General features: G+C 46.3%; 1 protein-coding gene across 1 annotated transcript; it reads left to right on the top strand.

Moving 5' to 3' along the window:
- Positions 1–653: 653 nt before the first annotated feature.
- Positions 654–16,625, top strand: LOC117074317 (Fc receptor-like protein 6). Its single transcript, XM_033195645.1, is given in 11 exon segments — positions 654–872; positions 2,779–2,819; positions 7,266–7,286; positions 8,852–9,118; positions 9,623–9,907; positions 10,063–10,344; positions 10,753–10,878; positions 13,914–13,979; positions 14,642–14,713; positions 15,839–15,870; positions 15,947–16,625. Coding segments are annotated over 11 exon segments (1,335 nt in total). The 5' UTR covers positions 654–852; the 3' UTR covers positions 16,070–16,625.
- The last annotated feature ends 5,634 nt before the right edge of the window (positions 16,626–22,259 follow it).

Raw genomic sequence — 22,259 nt, 5'->3', positions numbered from 1 at the left:
ATGATGCAGGTATAATTATTTATCCACTTTAAAGATAAGGACCCTGAGGCACAGACTGGTTAAAAACTTACCCAGGGTCTCTCACCAGATTCGTATCCGGAATGAGGATTCAAGCTCAGATATTGGGCTCCAGGGCCTACCATGCAGAGCTGTCCCTTACCCCAAGCTCTCCTGCTCTCCCCTCTCGCCTCTGGGAGCTGCAATGACTTATCCTATTCCCCAACGGCCATTGTCCCTGACTAATGCCGCCCTGACAACTGACTCTGAGCGATGAGAGCACCTGGGCCTGGAGCCTCTTCTGGCTCCAGAAAATAGAGTGTGGATGAGGATCCACACTCTATTTTCCTCCCACCTCCTTTTAGCCCCTGAATTCCCTTAGAGTATTAGTGTTAGTATCATAGGTTTTAATATCTCCGCTAACCCATCCCATTATCAGTTCAAGGTCAGCCTGAGTCCTGGAAGATTCCTAACCTGGGCAGCAGCCCTGTTGCTGCTCCCTGAGGGTCACCTTCATCCCCAAGGGAATGACATGCAGCCAGCTCAGCTCAGAGAACTGGTTTCGCCAATACCTCTGAAGGCACAACAGCATCTCACTCTGCAGGAGAAGTGTGAAAGGTCCGATGCAGTTCATGCTCTCATGCCGCTAGAACCCAGTGAAAGCAGAAGTTGCCAGGGCAGAGGCGTCAACCATTCTGTGTGCAAACCACCATAGTTATTTGCAAGCTAGACCACTTGTGGTTATCCCCTCTCTCTCCTGCCCCAGGGCCTCCACACAACCACAGGACCTGCAGCTGAACGAAGTTGAAGACAACTCAGGAGATCTGTTGGAAAGAGAACGATAGAGGAAAATGTATGAATGTTGCCATCTTTAAGTGAGTGAACAAGAGATCTACTTCCCACTTTACTTCCTCACTACTTTTACCTCTTTCCTAAACAACTGAGTCACCAAAAAAAAAAAAAAAAATTGCCTGGCAGTGTCAAATTAGTTTCCCACTTCCACTGAATCAGAGAATCTAGGGCAAGAAAACTTAGAAAATTCTCTCTCTCCATCCCTGGCCTCAGCAATAAGCACATCAAATTCCATCAGACTGTGTAGAACTTCTCACTTAAAGATTTCCAGGAATAACTTTACTGCAAGAAACTGCTTAGCCGGGCGTGGTGGCTCATGCCTGTAATCTCAGCTACTTGGGAGGCTGAGGCAGGAAAATCACTTGAACCCAGCAGGTGGAGGTTGCAGTGAGCCAAGATTACACTCAGCCTGGGCAACAGAGCGAGACTCCTTCTCAAAAAAAAAAAAAAGAAAGAGAGAGAGAGACAAGAAAGAAAGAAAGAAAGAAAGAAAGAAAGAAGAAAGAAAGAAAGAAAGAAAGAAAGAAAGGAAGGAAGGAAGGAAGGAAGGAAGGAAGGAAGGAAAGAAAAGAAAGAAAATGCTTCCTAGTATTTTGCCTGACTCTGTGTTTCACCGTAAACTCTCATGTTCTGTCCACAGAGGAGATGGGAATGTGGCACCTCTTTCTCTGTTGAGGGAACACTGAATAATTTCCAGTGTTTATCTATTACAAATGATGCTGCTATGAGCACTCATGTGCATAGTTTTTGATGCCTGTATGTATACATTTCTGTTCAACATCTACCCAGGAGTGAAAATGCTGAACCATCAGGGATCCTTGTGTTTAGTTTTGGTAGATTCTGTCAAGCCATTTTCTAGTGACTGTACCATTTATATTCCCACTGGTGGTGTACAAGAGTTCTAGTTTCTTCACATCCTCACCAATACTCAGTAGAGGATTGCATGGGGCAGGTCACTGGGCTCCCCCAGACCCAGCTCAGTCTCAGCCAGTATCACTCCCTTATTCTTATGGAAGGTGTAGTGGTATCTTACTGTAGTTTAAATTTGCGTTCCCACAGTGATTTATGATATCAAGCTCCTTGTGCTATGTTGATTTGACATGTGGATATCTGCTTCTGTGAAGTACCTATCCAATTATTTTTGCCCATTTTTCTAGTATTTATCTGTCTTTTTCTTATTGATTTGCAGAAATTCTTATATTTCTTGTGTGGGCCCTTTGTCAGCCACATGTATTTAAACTATCTCATCACACCACAACTCGCCTATTCCCTTTCTTAATAGTGTCTTTTAAGGAAGAGTTATTCTCAAAATAATACCTGACAGTCTTAAAAGCCTCAGATTCCAAAGCTCCATCTGTGTTCTACTCCATACTCATCGATGCTTGATTCCTTCTAGAACTGAGGATCCTGTGAACCGTCCTCAGGGCTCCACTTCTTCATCGCATTGCAGCGTCCACAAGCATTTACCGCTGGAGACAGGAGCGCCTTGGAAGCTGGGAGGTCGCTTGGGGGTCAAGGGGTAGATGATCTTAGTTTTCCAGTGCTGCGCTCCCAGACCGAATGATGCTGAGGACAAGCAAATTCGGGCAGTCTCTGGATCTTTCTAGTGGAGGTGTCCCGTAATAATGTTCCATCCTAGTTCCCTGGCATAGGCTTGCTGAAGCCACAGAAAATGTAAGGGATTTATTAGTGAGTTACTGACTCCTTCATGCTTAGTGTTCAGGAAAATTTATTCATGTAATACTTCTTCAGCCACAGAAGAAATACCAGTTAGAGCTTTGTAAGTTTCTTTCCCACTTCCTATTTCAACTATCAAGCTATAGCACCACCCAGCTTAGGTCACTCACCCACCTTCGATCCTGAGGCCTGGTTGCTCTCTGCCAGCTTCGCCCAGCCTGTTTCTGACCTGTGTTCCCTCCTCTGTGCCAGGACAGGCCCCATGCTGCTTTGGACGGCTGTGCTGCTCTTTGGTAAGTCAATGAGCTTGGGCATCCCCTCCTAGAGCACTAAGGACCATAAGTCATCCCTGAGACACCAAGTTCCTCATCTTACCTTTTCCAATTCCAGTGGTTTTGTGGCTGGAGCTCAAGACAGGTGTGTGCACCTGGGCATGCTTGGGAGAGATGGGCACTGGGGTAGGAGAAACTCCTCAGTGTTTCCTATCCCATTGTCCTGCGTCCTTGGCAGGGCAGCCCTTTGATACGTCAGAGATAAATTAGGGAGAAAGAAAATCACATTACAAAGTCCCCTAACTTCCCAATGACATTTCTACCTTGTGACATCAGGTTAAAATACTAATCATAGTTGTCTCAAAAGGAAAGTTACAGAAAGGAAGGAGGCCGCTGGGGGCAACAGGGCAGGAGTCAGGGAAATGAGGGATAACAGTACCAGACATTTTGCTCAGCAATGGGAGGTGGAATTTTACAGGGTGACATATTTTTATGGAGCCTCAGCATTTTCTTAGAACCACTTAACAATGGTCAGACCTCTCACCTGGTTGAAAGGCCTGTGCTCTGAGTAACCAAAGCCCTTTTCAAATTGACCATCTCTCTTCCGCGTACATCTCTCTGTTGGAGGCTGTTTCAGACCCATGGGGCTGGTTTGAAGAATCAACTTCATTATCTGATCCATGTCTCTCTCTCTTCTCTCCATTTCTCCTCATGCAGGTTACTTGTAACTGACGGAGCTGGTCTAAGGGTGGAGGATTGCACGGGGAGGGTCACTGGGCTCCCCCAAACCCAGCTCAGTCTCAGCCAGTATCACTCCCCTTATACCTAAAAGAAATAATTTGTGCATATATTTTGTTTCACTTTACAGTTTCCAAGTGGACCTACTTTTTAATTCTTGGTCCCAATAGCTTGTTTGCTGTTTGTTTTCATTGAACTAGAAAAGCAAAACTGTTCCTAAATATAACCTCTTCCTGGACAGAGTTTGTGAGAATTTGACCCTGTGAGGAAAATGCCTGTTCCACTCAATGTTCCTTCTCCAGCGTAGCGTGTTACTCTGTGTGTTTTATGAATGGCCATTTGGACAAATGGAAAGGTCTAATGCTCACACTGAGGCAGTGCCTGGATATACTCCAGGCACAAGACTCACAGGAGCAAATGGCACTACCTTGTAAAAGGAACAGCCCTTGGAGTTGTCTAGATACAGTCTGAGAGTGTTCCAGCTTAGAACCCAGGGCAAGGATGACAGACAGCAAAGGAGGAGAGGAAGGGAGTCAGTGACCGGCTGACTGGTGCACAGTGTAATGGAGAACCCAGCACCAGCACATTTGGTCCCATGTGATGCTCAGGGACCCCAGAAAAACAGCCAAAATCACAGGCCCTGCGGCTGGGTGTGTAGAAACATGTATCATGTAGAGCTGCTATTTCCTCTCTCAAGAGCAGGATGTGGTCATAATAAATTGGTGGCTATTACTATTATTGGCTGTCAGGACTCCAGCAGGAAAGGAACCCTGACACTGAGCATGCTGGGACCTGGCTGAATGTGAAATATGTACTTAAAGTTTGGGAAATTAAGCTTAATTTTCCTCTGAGCTGAACATTAGCCAACTTCTCTCCTACCGCTGGAGCCTGCTCCCTGCATACTCACACAGTGTCCATAGGAGGTGTCATGGGGTCCCATACAGTGCTCCCAGCAATGTGACTGCTGCGGCTTGGCACAGCACCCTGTTCCACAGTGGCAGAGCTCAGTGGTGAGAGAGTTATTCGTGGTGAGCTGAAATCTGCCTCCCTGATCCCTCTAGTTTCCATTTCTGTCCTATAAAGTAACTCAGAATAAGTCGCTCCCTTCTTTTAAGCTTAGCCCACCAAGTATTTTGTGTCTCTCCTCTTGTATCTTTCCCAGATAAATATCTCCCGATCCCTCAGAAAATCTAAGAGGAAATTATCCTGCTGCTAGAGTTGGCAGGGGCTGCTGCCTTCATTTTTTGGAACTCTATTATGGAACTTGGTTTGACAGTAGCTCTTGGCCACCTCATTATACGGTCACCTCATCTTCAGCCTATATAGCTAATGGAGGTCCCTGGGCCCTCATTGCAGAAACTGCTGTAAGCAGGTGTCACCCACTGTGTATGTTCCCAGTTGGCTGCTGTTTTAATTGCAGAAAGCAAGTTTGTAATCCCACCTCCAAGATCTTGCAGTACCACAGGCAGCAAGTCATCGGGATTTGGGGGCATGAGCTCATTTTAAGTGCATCTATGCTTCCTGGGAGCTTTCTGTCTTGTTTTTGGCTTCAGTGGCCTCAACCCTGTTTGTTTAGCACTTTGTAGCTGCAAAATTGTTTTCCAGTGAGGAGGGGAAGGGAAGGAAGACATTACTACAGAGTAAAGTCTCTATCACTCTGAGGTCAGGCCTTCTTTCTGCTTTCAGTTAATGTAGTAACCACTTTCCCAGGCAGTGGGTCAATATAACCTTCACAACTACACTGTAAGAAAAAAAAAATGACTATTATCATTTCTATTATGTGATATGACAGAACAAGATATTGAAGGCTCTTGGAATTTAGACAACTTGTTCAAGTTCATACAGAAAGAGTCAAATTCATGACTCAAGTCCAGGTCATCTGGTTCCAAATCCTGCATGCTTTCCTCTACACCAAGCTCATAGATGAGGGTTAGGGGTGGAAATGGAGGGATGATGAGGAAGAGACTCATTGTTCTGCACACTCTTGAGAACTTATGACTGAGCTGACCCTGAGCTGAATAGAGAATGGAACTGAAAGATTCCATCTGTGTCCAAAGTATTGTAAAAAACAAAGATGACGCCATGTGACAGAGCCAAACATCTGCTCTTAGAGGGTTTTCACCCACCCCTCCCAAGGCCATTCTTGCATTTTCTTGGTGTTATGTAAAATACCTAGGACATGTCAGCAATGAAGGACACAAATAAATGTATGAGGATTGGCTGGACTGACTGCACTCAGCCCTATATTCATTCATTGTTTCACACCTTGCCCCAAAGTCCAGAAGATTCTTCACTGCTTCATATCCAGCTGTGACTTTCAATTTCGAGTCTTCCATTACTTGGGTTATTCAAACCTACCTAACCATATCTGTCCTCATTTTGTGAGTTGGCCTCTCTTCCCAGGTTACCTATTCTCACACTATTCATTTAAAAGGATGAATGCAGCACATCCAAGATGCAAGCATGATGTGGGATGCATCCAGTTTATTTGTAGTTCTCTTATTCATCTGTGCTGCCTGACAATGTCTCACATCCTTTAATGATTACTCTTTCAGGGGACTTGGCCTCCTCAGTCTGATCACTTCTGTACCCTTTTCACCAGAGTTCTGTGGACAGATGGGACCACAAGAATCAGGCCCTGCCCTTGCAATATGGGTTCTCTGGCACATTCGTGCAAGAGTCTAGTCCTGTGTTTTCTACTTTTTGCTTCCCACCTCATACAACTGGATGCAAAGGAAAGCATTTGTGCATTTATTCAGCAGATGCTTACTGAACACAGACTATGTTCCAGGCACAGGTCCTAGGCATAGAAAATATAGCAATGAGTAAGATAGGCAGAGTCCCTGCTAATGTGGAGCTTACATTCTAGACAGACAGACAAGTGATAACATGTAAGCAATTTAATGAATAAGATAAATTCAAATAGTGATAAGTGCTTTGATGATAATACAATGAGGCATTGTTTTAGTGACTGGGGAAAATTCTTCTGATTGGAGTCTCAGGGAAGACGTGTTTGAGAAGGCAATATTTGAACTGAGATAGAGCAAAGAGTTCTAGGGAGTAGGTCCACCAACACTGAGTGGTCAAGTGGCTGACTGGTTGGGTGGTTGAATAGTTGGATGGTTGGGTTGTTGGATGATGGGATGGCTGGGTGGCTGGATGGTTGGGTGGTTGGGTGGATGGGTGGATGGGTGGTTTGGTGGCTGGGTGGTTAGGTGGTTGAACAGTTGGATGGTTGGGTTGTTGGATGATGGGATGGCTGGGTGGCTGGATGGTTGGGTGGTTGGGTGGATGGGTGGATGGGTGGTTTGGTGGCTGGGTGGTTGGGTGGTTGAATAGTTGGATGGTTGGGTTGTTCGATGATGGGATGGCTGGGTGGCTGGGTGGTTCGATGGTTGGGTGGATGGGTGGATGGTTGGTTTGGTGGCTGGGTGGTTAGGTGGTTGAACAGTTGGATGGTTGGGTTGTTGGATGATGGGATGGCTGGGTGGCTGGGTGGTTGGGTGGCTGTGTAGTTGAATGGTTGGATGGCTGATGGCTGGGTTGCTTGGTGGTTGAGTGGCTATGTGGTTGGATGGTTGGATGGTTGGGTGGATGGGTGGATGGGCGGTTTTGTGGCTAGGTGGTTGGTTGAATGAGTGTAAGTCCCAGTTGCTGAAGTGACAGGCCTCCTTGTCAGAAAGCTCTTTTTGCTACTTAACCTAATTATGTTACTTTGTTATCTTGCAGTTCCCTGTGTTGGGAAAAATGGTAAGTTGTATCCATGTCTCTTCTAATTCAAAGTATGTCTATGGGCCACAACTTACTGGATGGGAACAAGACAGTGCCATGGGATCCCCCAGAAACATCTGCAGAGCAGCACCAGACTAGACCCCTTCCTCAGGTGTCTTGGCCAGTTCCCAGGAAAAGGAGGAACCTGAAACTCCACTAGTCTAAGGCTGAGGGTAGTCCCAAGGTGACCCAAGCCTCAGCAGTGGGGCTCTAGGCCTCTATCCTATACCCTTAAAAGTGGCTATGGCCTCTTCTTCTCTCCATGTGGTTCTGGAGCTCTTATATTCTTAACTCAACAAGACTGGGACTCCCTTCCTTCATTTTATGTTCAGAGAAGCAGGTACCTTTGTCTGCTGATCAGCCTTCCTTCCTTCCTCAGATCCCCTTCCCTCCAGCCCATTCGGTGACACTGACCTCCATGGAGCTTTCTGTCAAACAGGAAAAAATTCTGATCTATGAAATCTTGACCTCCAAGGACATACTCTGTGATTCCAGGGGGAGATAATTCAAACCAATACTTAGTGCTGTTAGAAAAAGCAGTAGTGGAAGCAAGGCTTGCCATTCAGTAATGCGGTAAGCATCATTTCTTCCAGGGTGAGGAGAGTGGGTCCTAAGGATCCAGAAGATCTAGACAAGAGCAGGATATGCTGAGGCTCCCTGACAGTTACTCTTCATTAGTCTCAAGCCATCAGGACGGCTCAGAAGGCTGTCTGGGAATGGGGGTGTCTGGCTTATCAAAGATATGATACAGCCTGGGGACAGATACAGACTGGGGACAGGCTCAGCCTGCCCTGCAGGCAATGATGCTGCTGCCCTGCAGGTGATAGTGGATTCCTGGGAGCTCTTCTTCTGCTCATATCAGGGCACAGAATACATTTTAGGAATAGAGACAGAGAGAACAGATCCCTTCCATGAGAGTGGTGGAAGATGAAATGCCCTGCTGAGGTAGAGATGGAGGCTGGGCCTGGAGAAGCCCAATGAGGAAGGCAGGAGGGAGAGAGCTCAGGCTGTGGCACCTCCAACACTCCCTACCAACTGCTTTCTGGTGGACACAGATGCTGCTATTAACAGAAGTGAAGGCTGCAGAAAGTGTCACATTAGGTAGCCAGAGGAGGAGAAGCCAATCTAGGCTGGAGGGAATTGAATCAGGAGGAATGAGGCAAGAAAATGAGCAGAATGAATGCAATTAAGCCAAGCTTGGCAAGGCAGACAGAAAAGTGCAATATAAAGGAAGACAAGGAGGGTGGGTGGGAGGAAAGCCACAGAGAAGACACAGGGAGAAGAGAGAAGGGGAGGGGAAGAGAAAGGAATAAAGAGAAAGAGGGAAGAGGAAGGAGAGAAGAAGGAAAGGAAGGAGAAGGAGTAAAGGAAGTCCAGGTCCTGCCCTTCTCTGGTCAGCATAAAGGACTGGAGACAGTGACACTGCACTGGTGCCATCCAAGGGCCTCCATCCCAAGAGGGAGGCCTTAGGCTGGGGGACAGAGAGAGAGAAGTGACCGATGGGACCTGCAACTCCAGGGCTGCCCTGTTCCTCTGTCTCACAGCCTGGCTGTACCTCCAAGCCTGGCCAAACCCTGTGTTTGAAGGAGATGCCCTGACTCTGCAATGTCAGGGATGGAAGAATACACCACTGTCTCAGGTGAAGTTCTACAGAGATGGAAAATTCCTTCATTCCTCTAAGAAAAACCAGACTCTGTCCATGGGAGCAGCAACAGTGCAGAGCGGTGGCCAGTATAGCTGCACTGGGCAGGTGATGTATATTCCACAGATATTCACACTAACTTCAGAAACTGTCATGGTTCAAGTCCAAGGTGAGTCACCAGCTTGGGAGTTTGTGGGGCAGGAAGTGCCACTCAAGGATCCCGTCTCTAGAGGCCAGCAGCTCTCTGGACAGGACCCCTGTCTCTGGCTGCCCCTCATGCTGGGCCAATGAATGGGGCCCCGAGGTTTCCCAAGATGTTGTCTCAATACTCCCCTGTCCCCACTGTGGGGCACATATGGAGCCAGGGGAAGGAGAGGGGAGATTCCTGGGAGGGGGCACTGGGAAGAGCCAGGCTCACCCTTCCCCTCTGTGGACTAGAGGACCTCGAAGGGCCCCTCTGCCTCTGACTTCCAAGATTCCAGAAGGGCCTGGCTGTGTGGGAGTCACTTCAGAGCCTGTGGGTAAGGACAAGAGGACAGGTCCTGGGGATGAAACTGCCTCCCATCGGCATCCCCAGGCTGCAGCCCGGGATGAGTAGAAGCTCAGGCCTCAGCCTCCTGGGGCTTCATCATCCGGGACTCCCCTCCTGAGTCCTGGGCCTGCATCTCCCCAGAGCTGTTCCCACCTCCTGTGCTGAGTGCCACCCCCTCTCCTGAGCCCCGAGAGGGTAGCCTGGTGACCCTGAGATGTCAGACAAAGCTGCATCCCCTGAGGTCAACCTTGAGGCTCCTTTTCTCCTTCCACAAGGACAGCCACACCTTTCAGGACAGGGGCCCTCATCCAGAACTCTGCATCCCAGGAGTCAAGGAGGGAGACTCCGGGCTTTACTGGTGTGAGGTGGCCCCCGAGGGTGGCCAGGTCCAGAAGCAGAGCCCCCAGCTGGAGGTCAGAGTGCAGGGTAAGTGTGTGAGAGACTGGAGATGCCCCCAGGGGCCTGGGCATCAGGCAATGGGATCCCCTGGGGGGAAAGGAGTTGGGGAAAGGTCCCCAGGAGAGGAGGAAGCCAGGGTCCTGGGTGGTCAGGCTGAGCCTCCCACCTGATGTGTGTCCCAGCTCCTGTGTCCCGTCCTGTGCTCACTCTGCACTACGGACCCACTGACCCTGCTGTGGGGGACATGGTGCAGCTCCTCTGTGAGGCCCAGAGGGGCTCCCCTCCAGTCCTGTACTTGTTCTACCTTGATGAGAAGATTGTGGGGAACCACTCAGCTCCCTGTGGTGGAAACGCCTCCCTCCTCTTCCCAGTGAAGTCAGAGCAGGATGCTGGGAACTACTCCTGAGAGGCTGAGAACGGTGTCTCCAGAGAGAGGAGTGAGCCCAAGAAGCTCTCTCTGAAGGGTGCGTTTTGTCCTCCAACAAAGCTTTGAGCCCCAGCAAGCTGGCAGGGGTCAGATCTCACCCTCTGTGTACCTCCCACCACGCCTGGCACAGTGCTGGACCCGTGGCAGCCACTGCATGACCGAGCATGGACCTTAATTGGTCCATCTGTTCACTAAGCCTGGCAGAGAAATATTGAAGTCCATGGAGTGGGGAGCATCATGGGAGGAGCAGTCACCTGGTCACTCATGGTGTCACCATCATCATTGCTGCCATCCCCTGAGCCATCCTTCATGCCCATCTACGAGGCTCCCCCAGGCTAGATGCTTCCTCTAATACCAGTCATTCTGCCTCTTCCATGCCAGGCTGAAATGCATTTCTGAATTTTATCCTCAGTACTCATGGCCAGCTTCTTCTCCCCATTCCCAGGTTCTCAAGTCTTGTCCACTCCCACCAGCAGCAACTGGCTGGTTCCTTGGCTGCCTGTGAGCCTGCTTGGCATGATGGTCATTGCTGCTGCACTTCTGGTTTATTTGAGACGCTGAAGAAAAGCTGGTCAGTAACTCTTCTTGGCTTTCTTAGCTGCTGAATCCCTGTGGCAGGCCCTGCCCAGGCTTTGGAAAGCCAGAATCTGACAGGGCCAGCCACTCTCTTCTCCTGGGTGTGGGGTGGGAGGGGGGACTTCTCTTCCTGTGTCACACAAAGGGGCACATGGAAGGACAGTTAATGCTTCCAAGACATATACACACATGCACTCGCTCACATGCTCACAGTCATTCAGAGATGCACACAAACACACAACTGCACACTCAGGCATGAAGAGAACATAAACCAAGGAATTATTACAAGCCAAACATGATGTATATCAGTATCCTTTACATTTGAAAGACAATCTGTGGCTAGGAATATGACAAAAAAAAAAAAAAAAAAAAAAAAAAGACCTCCTCCTTTCTCTCTCATTGAGCTCTGCTAAGCAGAGCTCTGATCTGCTTAGACTGGCACATAGTGGGTGCTCAGTAAATTCTCATTCTAATCTAAGCAGATCGCCCCAGCAGGTTCCCAGGCTGCCCTTTCTCCTCTGTGCATTCTCTAATGCTTCTAATCAAAGTCACTGAAAATAAAAAGGTAGGTTAAAATTCTGATGTAGAGGAAAACAGTCAGATAAATGACATTTCAGGTTATCTATTTATTTTGATATTCCAGATTTTCTTCTTCTTCCTGTCTCAGTCGTGATCATAAGAATGAATGTTGGCTTTCAAAGCAATTAGTTTGGGTGGCCACACGTTTATTCCAACTCTAACCTTTGCTCGGCTCAGGCCACATGTAAGGAATGGCTACCAGTGCCAAAGCTATCTGGTGTTGGTTCATTCCTAGGGCTTCAAATCTGCCTACAGAGGTTCAACTCAACCCCACTTCCTCCTCTGCAGGGGCAATGTTTTTACTTTCTGCTTGTCTGGGACAAAAGTGATTGCTCTCATAGACCTCCAAAGACAGATGTACTTATTTAAGTTTGCAGCTCCCTCTGTTGAGAAATTTGGGACGAGTTTTCCAGGAGCTAGGCCATCCTGCTAATTAAGGAAGACCACCCAGTCATACATTCAAAGCATTCCTTCCTGCATCCAGCAGGGTACCTAAAAGGATCTCTCCCGAGCCCTAGTCCCAATACCCTGCCTCACCAGGCACCTAGTTAGGGCTTGGAACAGACTTCAACTTCCTCTCCCCTTTTGAATTTGTAGTCTTTGTCCATACAACTTCCCATCTCCACCCTTCTCACTAGTCTTGAGTCTGGATTCAATACAGGCTAGACTTGCTTTAAGTATCCCTTCTTAGTGGGGGAAAAGGAGAGGAGACCCAGACCTATTGGGGAGACAGCTGAAGTAGGGAACCACAAACCAAAGATCTGTGAGTTCTACTGTCATTGTGTCTAATGAAGTCTCCTCCAAATGGCCTAGCCTGGCCTCAGTAATACAGGTGTTTCTGTTTCTGTCCACTCACCTCTGAGTCAAAGCATTAAAGGCAGAGTAATGGCAGAGTAATGTAGCACAACTGCCTCCCTCCCCAGCCCCAAACAAGATGGTGAAACAGTGGCCACTATTGAAAGATCCTCAAGAAGAAGATGCCTTTCACAGAGAACAAAAGAGCATCCCCTTGATGTAGAGGTTATAGACCATCACCACCACACCCACTGCCAACCCTGGAGCAGGTAGGCTTCATTTTACTAAGGATCCTATCTCTCATGCAAACAGGACTGCTGGTGGTGATCTTAATATCTCAGAATCTCAGGCGCACAAAATATTCTTTAGAATATTGCTCAGAAAGTCACTTTCAGGACCAATTCCATAGCTACGCAAGAAAAACAGCCAGATCAATAGCCTTATTCTCCAAATCCAGCTCTGGGAGACTCACAACCATTTCCAAATATCATAGCTGTTCTTTAACAAAGAGAAATATGCCACCACCAAACACAGTCAACAGATGTAATGTCCAAAGTCAATTTTTAGAACATTTGACCAATGATGGTGTTACTGGAACAAGGATATGGTCATGCAAGGGGTCCACTTCAAAGTAGCACTCACCTGCATGTACAGGTTCTGCTATGCTTGTTTAAAAGCATTCCTTTTACTACCTGTTGTCACACATCCCATAAAACAAAGTTCTATCAAACTCATGGAACTCTTCATTGAATGGAGACTTGGAAACTGAGGCTCATTTCTTAGCCCTGACAAATGAGCACTGAAGAATGCTTAATCACTGGGGATCTGTCTAAGTCTCCATAAATCCCCTCTTGATTTTACAGGAGAAGCCATTTCCACATATCCTACCCGCTGATTCTGATGCTTTCTAGCTGTTAGTGTAATGAGTATTTCTTGGGCACCAGGCATGACCCAAGTGTTCTAAAATCTACATGTGACCCAATTCCTATCCCAAGAGTTACCTTTAAAGATCTGGAAGCACCTGCTGTTCCAGAGGCAGTGTGCTAGTGGAGAAAAGGCATGCAAATCTGGATTAAGATTCTGTCTCCAACACTTACTGTGACCTTATAGAAGTCACCTTTCCCAGCCCCAGTCACCTCATCTGTGAAATGGAGATAAAAATATCAACCTTTGCAAGATGGTTGTGAAAAATATTAGATACCAAAGAATTAGGAAGAGAGATGTTTTTGAAATCCAACTATGTGCTGGTCACTGGTTAGGTGCTTTACTAGGAAGATTATATTTTATTTGGATTGCCTGGCCCTGTGTCTGGCATATAGTGTATGGTCAAAGTTATTAGCTTTTCTTCCTTCTGAAAAGCAGCTTGACTGGTAAGCCTAGGCCCCCTCCTAGGAGGAGAGCAAAAATGTGATCCATTCTTGCTCACCTTACTTTCTCCTAGTTTGTGATTCCCATGGAGCCATCTAGGGTATTTTTTCAAAGGAAGCATCCCATAAAAATCAACCATGTCCAGACCTGTGAATTAGCCCTCCTAATCAAACTGGCCTCAAACCTCTGCTGGAGGCCTCCCTGTCATTCTTGTTCACAGTTTTCCTGTCCCCTGTCCCACCTGCCCTCTAAGAGACACCCAGTGAATCATGCCTTTGTATCTCCCAGGGCCCCTTCCATCCCAGATACCACCCCCAGCTCCAGGTGGAGAGCAGTGCCCACTATATGCCAATGGTAAGGACTTCCAGCAGGACGGTGGTCTGCTCATGTGGGCCAAGAAGAGCTTCTTAAGGGAAGTAAGAAGGGAGCTTTCCTGAGCCCTGTGTCTCAGGAATTGGAGGCTTCTGGGGAAGGAAAACAAACAGCTTCTAGAAAGGGCATGAGGAGGGAGTGCTGTGGAGTTGGTGGTGGGAGAGGGAGGTGGGAAGGGAGCCAGGGCTGCAGGAGACGGGGCAGGGAAGGTTTGGACCAAGGGTTGGCAAACCTATGGCAAAAACCCAGCACACTGCCTGTTTTTGTAGATAAAGTTTTACTGTAACACAGACATGCTTATTCGTTTATTTTGTTTGAGAGCTTTCATATTACAGAGTTGAATAGTTGTGACAGAGATTATACAGGTCACCAAGCCAAAAATATGTACTACCCTTTTTACAGAAAAAGTTTGTCAACCTCTGGTTTAAACAGTGTCAGGGCTAGGGAAGCTGCAAAAAAAAAAAGTGCTAAGGGGGCCTGACTCCTCTTGCCATGATGGCTATCCCCACGTTAGTGACCAACCCCATTGCCACTTATCACCATAACAGAGCCCCTGATGGGCTTCTCTCCATGTCTTCAGGACACTTATGGCATGAGGTGGGAGAGTCAAGTGGATCCTATTTAAGCCTCATTCCTTCTTTCAGTGCATCACCAGAAAGAGAAAGATGAAGGTGTTGTCTACTCTGTGGTGCATAGAACCTCAAAGAGGAGTGAGGGTAAGTGATCTCAGACCAAACTTGGTACTTTTGCGAACAGAAGTTTTGGACCTACAATGAAAGTATCACTACCACTGTCATTACCACTTTTATCATTACTGTGACCACCACCATTATCACCAAGACCATCGTATTTATCTCCATCCATCTCCTCTTTCACTACCACCTTCACCTTCACACCATCATCAGTGCTACCATGACCACCACCACCTATCTCCTCCACTACCACGCTCACCACAGACACCACCATGACCACTACATTCACCATTCTCAACACCATCTCCTCCACCACTGTTACCATGATAACTGCAGGGAGTTTTTTGCCCTTTCCTGAGCAATGTGAAGGACAAAGAAAAGAGAGAAAAAATGATGTAATCTTCCTTTGCTCCAGAGTCTAAGTCTAAGCAGGACAGCCCTCACTATAAGATGGAGTCAAGAAGACCATGAGCTCCAGCCACAGCTATCAGAGTCAGGTGGCAGAGGTGGGGGAAAGGCTGGTCCTTTAACAGAGAAATAGGTCACGTGGCATCATGGGAAGAGTTTGGGTTTCTGAGTCTCAGAACTGAGTTTGAAACCTGACTCTATGTACTTACTTACTGTGGACTTGGCAAGTCAAGTGTCCTCTCTGAGCCTAATCTATAAAGGGGAGACAATGCCTGCTTTGCAGGATTACTATAAGTTGTTAGGAATGGAACCTAGGTTCTAGAAACAAGCCTTAAAAATTGTCTACATGTAATAGATGTTCAAAACAGGGAGTTTTGTTGTTGCTGTCATTTTAATGTCTTACCTGCTCTGCTAGTTCAATTCCTAGTCTGCAAAAATGGGTTTGAATTGGCATAGGGTTTCTGCTCCTTCCCATAAATGGCAGTAGGGGAAATGAACAATCAAAGAGTCTCTTAACTGAAGGGCAGTTCCCCCAGGACCTGAGGTCACACAGCTGGTGTGTAGTCCAACTGGAACTAGAACCCAGGTCTCCCCATTCCAGATTGAGGAGGAGTGAAAGGAATATCCCCCCGCTGGCTTCCCTGGCTCTCTAGAGGAAGACAACCGGCCAGGAGGGGTGGGAAGGAGATGTACTTGCTGTGAAGCACAGAGACCTGACCTGAACTCACTCTTTCCCCACAGCCAGGCCTGCTGAGTTCGCCACGGAGAGAAAGGTGAGCTGGGATCCCTGCTCCTTTCTCACCCTCTGTCTTACATCTGCTTCCTCATCCTAAGCCAACTCTTCCACAGGACAGTTCTATCATCTATGCAGAGGTGAGATGCCTGCAGCCCAGTGAGGTTTCATCCAAGGACGTGAATATAAGAAGCACCCTCCAAGAATCCCTTGGCGACTGTGAGGAAGTTCTCTGCTAGTGACGGTGTTCTCCTATCAACACACGCCCACCCCCAGTTTCCAGTGCTCCTCAGGGGGACAGCAGGCTCCTTGACTCTTTCTGGGGCTCCTTCAATTCCCAAACCCAGCATCACGGAGCCCCGGAGCCCTTGTCCTGGTCAGGAGCACCTGAACCATGGGTTCTCCTCTTAGCAGAAGACCAGCCAATGGAATGGGAGGGGAGATAGCCCACCAACACACACACTTAGGGTCAGTCAGTGACACTGGACACAGAAGCCACAGAAAGCATGTTACTTCCCCCCGATATATATATATATATATATATATATATATATATCTCGTCCTTCAGGAAGCATCCAGAAGGAGGCCTTGTTGTCATAGGAGATGACAGCTCCATGTGTGTTGTTGTCCCCGAAGACCTTCCAGTGGGACAAGATGATGTGGTGGAAGACAGTAATATTGATGATCCGGACCCTGTGTAGACCTAGGTTAATGTGTGTGTTTATTTATGTCTTAGTTTTTAACAAAAAAAGTTTAAAAATTAAAAAAAACATTTAAATAGAAAAAATATATATATGTATATATATGAAATAGTTACATGCCACATAACAGCATTTCAGTGATAGACTGCATACACAACAGCGGTCCCAGAAGATTATAATGGAATTGAAAATTTGCTACTGCCTAGTGATATCATAGCTGCCTTAACATCATAATACAATGCATTTCTCACACGTTTGTGGTGATGCTGGTACAAATAAGCTACAGTGCTGCTAGTTATATAGAAATATAGCACATACAATTATGTACAGTACACTATACTTGATAATGATAACAAACAACTATGTTACTGGTTTATGTATTTACTATAACTTTTTTTTTTGAGATGGAGTCTTGCTTTGTCACCCAGTCTGGTGCACAATAATACGATCTTGGCTCACTGTAATCTCTGCCTCCTGGGTTCAAGCAATTCTCTTGCTTCAGCGTCCTGAGTAGCTGGGACTACAGTTGTGCACCACCACACCCGGCTAACTTTTTTATTTATTAGTAGAGATGGGGTTTCACCATGTTGGCCAGGCTGGTCTCGAACTCCTGACCTCAAGTCATCCACCCGCCTCGGCTCCCAAAGTGCTGGGTTTACAGGTGTGAGCCACTGCGCCTGGCCCTGTATTTACTATAACTTTTTATCGTTATTTTGGAATATATTCCTTCTACTTATTTTTTTTTAAGGTAACTATAAAACAGCCTCAAGCAGGTCCTTCAGGAAGCATCCAGAAGGAGGCCTTGTTATCATAGGAGATGACAGCTCCATGTGTGTTGTTGTCCCCAAAGACCTTCCAGTGGGACAAGATGATGTGGTGGAAGACAGTAATATTGATGATCTGGACCCTGTGTAGACCTAGGCTAATGTGTGTGTTTATTTGTGTCTTAGTTTTTAACAAAAAAAGTTTAAAAATTAAATTAAAAAATTAAATAAAAAAGCTTATGTAAAAATATTTTGTATAATTGTGCAATGTGCTTGCTTTAAGCTAAGGTTTATTACAAAAGTCAAAAAGTTTTAAAAACCTAAAAAGTGTATAAAGTAAAAATGTTACACTGAGCTAAGTTTCATTTATCATTGAAAAAAAAACATTTTTTTTTTTTAAGACAGTCTCACTCTGTCACCCAGACTGGAGTACAATGGTGCCATCTCAGGTCACTGCAACCTTCGCCTCCTGGGTTCAAGCGATTCTCCTGCCACAGCCTCCCGAGTAGCTGGGATTACAGGCATGCACCACCACACCCTCCTAATTTTTGTATTTTTGGTAGATACAGGGTTTCGCCATGTTGGCCAGGCTGGTCTCGAACCCCTGACCTCAAGTGATCCACCCGCCTCAGCCTCCCAAAGTACTAGGATTACAGCCATGAGCCCCTGCGCCCGACCTGAAGAAAATACTTTCATGAATTTAGTGTAGTCTAAGCATACAGTGTTGATAAAGCCTGCAGTAGTGTGCAGTAATGTCCTAGGCCTTCACATTCACTCACCACTCACTCACTGACTCACCCAGAGCAACCCCAGCCCTGCAAGCTCCATTCACAGTAAATGTCCTATACAGGTATTTTTTTTTTCATCTTTAATATTGTATTTTTACTGTACCTTTTCTGCGTTTAGATATGTTAACTACGAAAATACCGTTGTATCACAGCTGCCTACTATATTCAGGTTTGTAGCCTAGGAGCAATAGGCTATACCAAAAAAAGAAAATGAAAAAGAAAAGAAAAGAATAGGCTATACCATATAACCTAGGTGTGTAATAGGCTATACCATCCAGCTTCATGTAAGTACACACTATGATGTTTGTACAGTGATGAAATTTCCTGACAACGCATTTCTCAGAATGCATCCCTGTCATTAAGTGACTCACGCGTGACTTGGTACGTGTGTGTGCACGTGTGCTTCTATGATGGTCCTCAGTCCCTTTGAATATGCTTACCTTGACCCTGAAAAGAAAGAGCATCTGCTGCCCTTTCAGAGCACTTGGCAAGTCAGAAATGCTTCTAGATGTATTTGCATGCACTTATTTTAAAAAGAAAAAAAAAGCCAAATACACTTTCTCACATTGTAATTTTGCCTTACTGGCTGTTATTTCTCTTTGCTGGCCCTTTTCTCAGTCCAAATGCCAATTGGTGGAGAGGGAAAAGAAATGAATGAAAGGGGCACTGTTGTCGAGTGGTTATGCCAGCAGGAAATATCACCAGGTTTACCCTGAAGCATTGTTCTCTCAGAGGAATAGGAAAACATTTTGAATCTCTCTCTATTTTGTTCTTAAAGGTCAGTTCTTGGGATATTGACGACTACTGTCTGAGAGATGCTGCGGGGAGATTTTCAGGATTGTGCGGTCTTTGAGGCTGGTGTTTTTTTAAGACAACATTGACCACTGTTCAGTGTCCACATGATCATTGTAAGGTTGCAATGCCACATGATAGTTGGTTACATAAGACACAATTCCAGTGACTGAAGGTGGTTACACTGTATGGTGGTGTGTTCAAGATGGCACTGGCATCTTTGAGGGGGGCCTGGCTGTGCAGCACCATTTGATTTTTTTAAACACTCTAGAGATCTGGTGGTTGTTGCTGTTGTCCTTTCCTGTGAAAGTCACAAGAGAAGTTACAGTCCAGGTGAACCTGGAGTTTACAGAGTTGGTTTTGTTTCTGTTTTATGTTTTGCTTTGTTTTTTAAATTTACCTATAGCTGTTGATACTATTGCCTGCATGCTATTTCTAGTGAGTGCTAAATACAGTGTGGTCCAATGACAATAACAGCCCATGGTACTGCCAGGACTGTCCGTGGGCGTATCAGTGAAAGCCCCCATGTGGGTGGAAGAAACCTGTCATTTCCTTCTTACATGTGTTTGAAATACTAAACGAATAATTTGCTCTTCTTAGGAAAAAATGACACGACAATAAAAATTTTTTTAATTAAGGGTTTTATATAATGGATATGCCCCACCTCTCAAACTAAAAAAAGAAAAGAAAGAGCATCACTCCACACCCCAGAGGGCTAAGCCCAGGGCAGCTCTGAATGCATTTCCAGCTTCCAAGCTGCTGCTGAGCCCATGAGTGACCGCAGGGCTGAGGAGCCTCTCAGAGGTTCAGCAAGACCAAGGTCAGCCAGAAAAGCGCCTGGCCCAGACAATGTCATAGAGTCCTGACACCACAGCCAGAGCCTCACAGGCACTGAGAGCTCTGCCTTTCCACACAGCCCTATTCCTGCTCAAATTCCTTCCAGTTTACCAAAGACAGAACTGAGGCTTGCCCAAAGCCCTGGTGTGTGGAGTACATCAGAAAACTCAGTTACCCCTTACTTGTTTAAAAAGGTATACGGTTGTAGCATCTAGTTTTTTGTTAATAGAGGTCTATCAATTAGTTTCATATTGTTCATCAATATCAACAATTTGCAATACCTGATAGTTTGATTTGGTTTGTTCAAGGAGTCCTTACTCCTTGATGACTGAGGGTGGTCAATAAAGGATTGGTTGTACTTGTTCCTATGAGGCTCTGGCTCCAGCTTCATAGGCCCCTGCTCTGGAAGCAGAGAAAGTAAGGTTCAGCTTAGAGATGTTGGACTGCATCAGACTCCACCCAGCTGGCTGATGAAGTAGATGTTAGTGTGATCAGGGATCTCCTGGCACCGTGGAAGCTGCAGGCATCTAGCATCTCCCCTGGACCAGCTGTGTTGACATCACCTTGGAGCTCGTTAGAAATGCAGATGCCCAAACTCAACTCCGACCTGCTGAATCAGAACCTGCATCTCAATAACGTCTCCAGGCAATGTATATACCCATTAAAGTTTAAAGTTTAAAAAGCACTGGTCTACCTACAAGATATAAACTTCATCAGAGTACATTCTACCCCTCCCCATCCTCATCTTTCTCTTCCTCATCCTCCTCTTCCTCTCTCTCACAGATGTCCAGTCCATGTCCAGAATACTCCAGGGCCCCTCCCATTTGTCAATAATCAGAGACCCCCCTGGGAGGACTGAGAAGCACAAGCCAGGTAATCTAGAAGCTCAAGGTTCTCACTGGTCAGTCAGGATGTACCAGCAAAAGCCAAGGCCTTGCCACTTCCTCTATAAAATAATGCCCCCTTGTAAAAAGTAAAAACATAGACAAGACAGCTCATGAAGGAAAACTGATGATGGAGACTTGGGAGGAACCAGCCCTTCCAGATGTCCCCATAGTCCACCTCCTTCTTGAGTTTTCCTATCTCTCCACCTTCCCTGCCCCACACCAGTAATACTCAATGTGTGGTCCACAGCCTCCTGCCAGTCTGTGAATTGATTTTTACTAGTCCATGACAAGTTAAGCAGAAAAATTGAAGCAAGAATTTAGAAGCTTTTAGAGCAACCTGACAAAGTAATTTTATGTTTGTTTAATACAATCATAAAAATCAGGGCTTGTATTTTATATGTCTTCTTAATTTCATTTTTCTAGTAGTTTTATTCTATTGTCTCTACAAAAACATAGGCCTGCAATGAATTGGAAATGAAAAAGAAAAACAGGTCTTTCAAGACAGATAGGTGAGAAGTCCTATCCTACACACAGACACACAGACACACACACACACACACACACACTATTGGCCTGGCCTCTCAGGCACTTTGCTCTCTGCCTAGAATACCTCTTCTCTCCACCCAGCTCTATTTGCATGGCTGAAAACATCCTTTTCCCTTTGTTTAGAAAAGAATGAGCCAGGATTTTTCCAAATGAACAATTACTAAGAAAATTGAAGAAAAATAAAATCTCAAAAAATAACATAAAGTAGAGATTTCAAAGGAGGCCCTGCCCTTCAGCCCAGATTCACTGGTTTCCCCTGATGTCAGCCCATGGAGTCCCAAAGCCCCATTTCCAGTCCTCAGTTATCACAGCAGGAACCTGCTTCTGCTCTGCAGGACACTGGTGGGCTGGGCCATCTCCAAGAAAGAATGGGGACATCCACCATTCTCTAGAGACAGACCCTGCAGACACTGAGGTGGGGTACCCTGGGGAGACCAGAGAGCTGCTTCCCTACTTCCCCTTTTCCATAGCCCTCCTGGCCTGCCACAGCTCCACTGGCCATGCTAGCCACAGGACTCCCCGCCAGTAGCCTCCTCACAGTCTCAAGGGTCTGCCCTGTGAAACATTGCTTCTCGCTTCAAGTCAAAGCTAAATGCAAACACTTATTCAGCCAGAGTGACTTGTCTGTGCCTCCTCTTAGGGACCTGGGTTCTGTGGGGTCACATTACCTACAGGGTAAAAAGAGAGAAAAGAACTCTAGCTGGGTTGAGGGTGGAGAGGCAACCTGGAGCAACTCCTTAAGTGAGAGAGCAGGAAAAAAACCTCCATCTGGGAGCCTTGTGGCTGCCCTCTGGTGGCGCTCTCAGGTATTTGAGGTCTTGCGCTGGCTTATACTGATCTGACCCACTCACTGGACGGCTTCAGTGTAAGATGTGATTAGACACTCGTGCTTGTTTTGTATGTGAATACACAATCTAGATACAAGCAATAACAATGAAACGTGGTCCTTCTCTAAACCTGGAAGATTGAACACATTGGGATTTCTTTCAGTTCCAGATTTGTTCTCTTAGATTTGGCTAAGAAGTAAGGCTTTATTTAAATAAGCATCCACCAAATAGCTCTGTGTCCTTCATCTTCATATCGACTGTGATAACAGTGACTACTGACAGGGTGT

This window comes from Trachypithecus francoisi, unplaced genomic scaffold, assembly GCF_009764315.1.
Source record: "Trachypithecus francoisi isolate TF-2019V2 unplaced genomic scaffold, Tfra_2.0 Lachesis_group5, whole genome shotgun sequence".
In the NCBI taxonomy this organism is placed as follows: domain Eukaryota; kingdom Metazoa; phylum Chordata; class Mammalia; order Primates; family Cercopithecidae; genus Trachypithecus; species Trachypithecus francoisi.
The sequence above is the reverse complement of the archived record's forward strand: the minus strand, read 5'-3'. Positions and strand labels throughout refer to the sequence as shown.